General features: G+C 55.5%; 1 protein-coding gene across 4 annotated transcripts; it reads left to right on the top strand.

The window, feature by feature from the left end:
• The first annotated feature begins 28 nt into the window (after positions 1–28).
• Positions 29–3,625, top strand: WDR54 (WD repeat domain 54). Of its 4 annotated transcripts, none has more exons than XM_026482449.4 (10): positions 29–105; positions 436–716; positions 886–948; positions 1,333–1,399; positions 1,492–1,545; positions 1,768–1,895; positions 2,748–2,848; positions 2,923–3,085; positions 3,288–3,362; positions 3,439–3,625. In XM_026482449.4, the coding sequence occupies exons 2-10, from the start codon at positions 495–497 to the stop codon at positions 3,568–3,570; spliced, it is 1,005 nt and encodes a 334-aa protein (XP_026338234.1). In that variant the 5' UTR covers positions 29–105; positions 436–494; the 3' UTR covers positions 3,571–3,625. The 4 variants fall into 4 exon arrangements, with proteins under 4 accessions (XP_026338234.1, XP_044248030.1, XP_044248028.1 ...); XM_044392095.3 differs by having other exon boundaries at positions 3,509–3,625; XM_044392093.3 differs by lacking the exon at positions 1,768–1,895 and having other exon boundaries at positions 1,472–1,545.
• The last annotated feature ends 131 nt before the right edge of the window (positions 3,626–3,756 follow it).

Genomic DNA, 3,756 nt, shown 5'->3' on the forward strand with positions numbered 1-3,756 from the left:
CGCTCTGCACGTTTGGGTTGCTCGGCCCCGCCCAATGGCCGTGCGTACGTGCGTCGTCTCTATGGTGGCGGCGGATTCGCAGGGACGAAGGATTCCCAGAGTCAGGCAAGCGACCCTGGGGCTGCGGGTGTGACCTCTGGCCCGGGCCGGGGGCTTTGGGGAGCCAGCTGAGAGAAGAAGAGTCTGGGGGCTACCCTGTCTCATCCGCCTAAGCTCGGGCGCATGGGGCCACCGGGTCCTGTGCCATCACCATTCCTCCTTTGGGATTCCCCCATCGCCCCTTTGACTCAGCCCTGGGGCTCCCCTTTCCTGCTCCCCAAGACCTCCCCACGCCAGACTCCCCTGTTGCCGTCCTCGGGTTCCCCATAGCATCCTGACCCACTCTCAGTAGTCTCCTTCAGTGCCTCATGACTGCATCCCCCATTCCTCCCGCAGGAATCACCACTGCCGTCTGTTTCCTGCGCGCCTGTGATTCGGCCCTTTTCTCCGCTAGGATGTTCCGCCGGGAGCGCTCTCTTCCCCTTCGAGGTTCGGCTGCAGCCCTATGCAACAACCTCAGTGTGCTGCAGGTGCCCGCCCGAAACCTCACACATTTTGGGGTAGTCCATGGACCCAGCGCCCAGCTTCTCAGCGCTGCTCCTGAGGGTGTGCCCTTGGCCCAGCGCAAGCTCCACGCTAAGGAGGGAGCTGGAGTGAGCCCTCCACTTATCACCCAGGTGAGGCATAGAGTTGAGAGTGGTGATGCTGAACCCAGTTCTGATCTCTGTCCTTTCTCTCCAAGCCTCAAGGAATAGGCCTTCCCTAACCCTCTGATTTTCCACTCTTTTGAGCCCTCCTATCCTCCACTCTGACCACTTCTTCCTACTCTGGGCCACTTCCCTTTAGGTCCACTGGTGTGTCCTCCCCTTCCGAGTGCTGCTGGTACTCACCTCACATCGAGGAATACAGGTAAGAAGAGCTTCCTACCCTCCCCCACTAGAGGCTTCTCAACTCGTCCCCCAGGCCTGTAAACACTTCCCCACTTGCCTCTAAACACTTACAGACTTTTCACATGTTTAGCCCATTCTTCCTTATTTCTCATCTTCATTCCTTCCATCTTTTCCAATTCCCAAGTGCCATCTCCAATACCTGCCCCTTTACTAGATGTATGACCTCAGGCAATTTAATTTCTCAGAGCCTCAGTGGCCTGAGATGGGAATAGAAGTAGTGCCTGCCTCCCAGAGTTGTTTTGAGGATTAAACGGGCTAAGGCTAACATGAATGTGTGAAGTACTTGGCATAGCTCAGCAAAGGTGAGCTGGATTGTGCCCCCATCCTTGCTCTTGTCTTCCAGATGTATGAGTCAGATGGCTCTGTCATGGTCTATTGGCACGCACTGGACTCTGGAGATGCGTCTCCAGGTACCTGCAGGACTGAGTGGGGTGGGGGTAGGAAGTGTTTGGTGGGGCTGGAGGAGATGCTATTTCTAATAGTTTTCCCCTTTCATTCTCAGTACAGGCTGTGTTTGCCCGAGGAATTGCTTCCAGTGGCCGCTTCATCTGTGTGGGTGAGGGGGCCAAAGGCCGGGCATTGGGGGGTGCTGGGGTATAAGGGTGTGGGCTTTGGCCAGGAGGATGCTGAAACAACGGTAATCAACGGAGGAGCAGAGCAGTTGGAGCAGTGAGTGGTGGGTTTGTTATGAAGGTTTCTGGGATGGAGGGAGTGCTATGTGTGGTGCCTGGAGACTCGGGAGGATCAGGAAGCCATCAGTGGGGCACTGGTTCTGCAGGAACGTGGTCGGGCCGTGTACTGGTGTTTGACATCCCAGCCAAGGGTCCCAACATTGTACTGAGTGAAGAGCTGGCTGGACACCAGACATCAGTCACAGACATTGCAACCGAGCCTGCCCAGGGACAGGTGAGTGGATTCCCCCTACCAATTCCAGTGAGCCTGGGAGCCTTCCCACTTTGCCAGGCAGTAGACCTGGGTTTAAGTCTTGACGCCACTGCCAAGCCACTGGATCACTTTGGGCAAATTGCTGCCCTTTCCCAGGCTTCAGCAACCTCAAGTCCGGTGGTAAAGCCTGATTGTCCATTTACATGGCATGTAATAGTTCACGAACACTTTTCAACACTGGTGTGAATTGAGGAGTTGGGACAGATGGTGTCTAAGATGCTTTCCGACTCTGACATGTGCAGCTTCCTTTTCTGGACTTGGGCAAGTCCTACCTATTCAGGCCCACCTCCAGTGCCACTCTGTTCGGGAAGCCATCCCCCTATTCCTGCTCTCACTGACCTCCCTTGGCTGAGCCCTGAATTGGTACTACCCTCAAAGAGAACTCGTCTCCTTAACTGGATTACACACCTCTTGAGAACAGGATATGTATGTTCTAATTCATATCCTCCACTGCACCTTACCCAGAGCTGGGCCCAGAGCTATGTTGGTTGCCTGGGGTTGGGGGATGTCAAGAGGCCTGGACTCTGGTCATGACTGTGACTGGCTCACTGCAAGACCTCACACTATGGTGAGGACAGTTATATACCCTGCTCCCCACACATGGTTTGTCAGGTCAGGGGGAGTGAGACTAAGGAAGCCAAGGAAGGCGCTTTATACATCCTGAGGGAACCCTGCATCCAGCCGGTGAGGGCTCCACAGTTTGCCCTTTCCCTGGAGAGGCAAAGACGCACATCTGCCTCTCTTCCCCTCCTGCTCTGTATACAGGACCCAGCAGGGCAGGAAGGGAGGGACTGATCCTGCTTTTCTCCTCAGGACTGTGTGGCTGACATGGTGACGGCAGATGACTCAGGCTTGCTGTGTGTCTGGCGGTCAGGTCCCGAATTCAAATTAATGACCCAAATTCCAGGATTTGGGTAGGTGAGGTGGAAGGGGGCTGATGCCTTCCTGAGCCGTCGGAGGAAATTAAAGTGGGTTATTACCCTTGCAGGGTCCCTTGCCCTTCCGTGCAACTGTGGCATGGGACAGTAGCAGCAGGCTACGGGGATGGGCAAGTGCGTCTGTACGAGGCCAGTACAGGAACTCTGCACGTCCAGATCAGCGCCCACGCCCGGGCCATCTGTGCCCTGGACCTGGCTCCCGAGGTGGGCAAGGTCAGTCTCCTCTTCCATCCCTACATACCCGTGTTCCTGGTGCTGGGATGTTGAGAAGAACTCCACAGGCTTGTCTGCTACTCAGTGGAGCCCTCTCCCTGGGCACCTGGGCAAGGCATTCCAGCTTCTACTTGTCCCGTCAGCACGTGCGAATGCCCACTCATCCAACCTCCTTTTTTTTTTTTTTTTTTTTTTTTAATAGCTTCTCTCTGCAGCTGAGGACACCTTTGTACACATCTGGAAGCTGAGCAGAAGCCCAGAGAGTGGCCACACCGAGGTGTGTGTTGTGGGAGGAGCGGAAAGGGGGGCCCAAGCATGAGCAGCAGGCCCTGAACAGCCCTCTTCTCCCCCAGGTGGAACACTGTCATGGTGAGTGTGTACCTGACACCCAGGTGTGTGGTGCCCGATTCTGTGACCCCTCAGGCAGCTCCTTTGCTGTGACTGGCTATGACCTTGCTGAGATCCTGAGATTCAGCAGCGTGTGAGAGAAGAGCAGCCCTCCCTTCACCTTGTGGTATTTATAAAGTACCCCTCCACCCAGCGCTTGTCTGATTACTCAGTACCACAGTTGTACCTCACAACTACCGGTCAACTAAATTCCAGAGATGAGGGGATGGGGCAGGCCCAGACCAAGCAGAGAGGCAACCCGTCCTCAAGCACCAGGTGAGGGC

This window comes from Ursus arctos, unplaced genomic scaffold (genome assembly GCF_023065955.2).
Source record: "Ursus arctos isolate Adak ecotype North America unplaced genomic scaffold, UrsArc2.0 scaffold_8, whole genome shotgun sequence".
NCBI lineage: Eukaryota > Metazoa > Chordata > Mammalia > Carnivora > Ursidae > Ursus > Ursus arctos.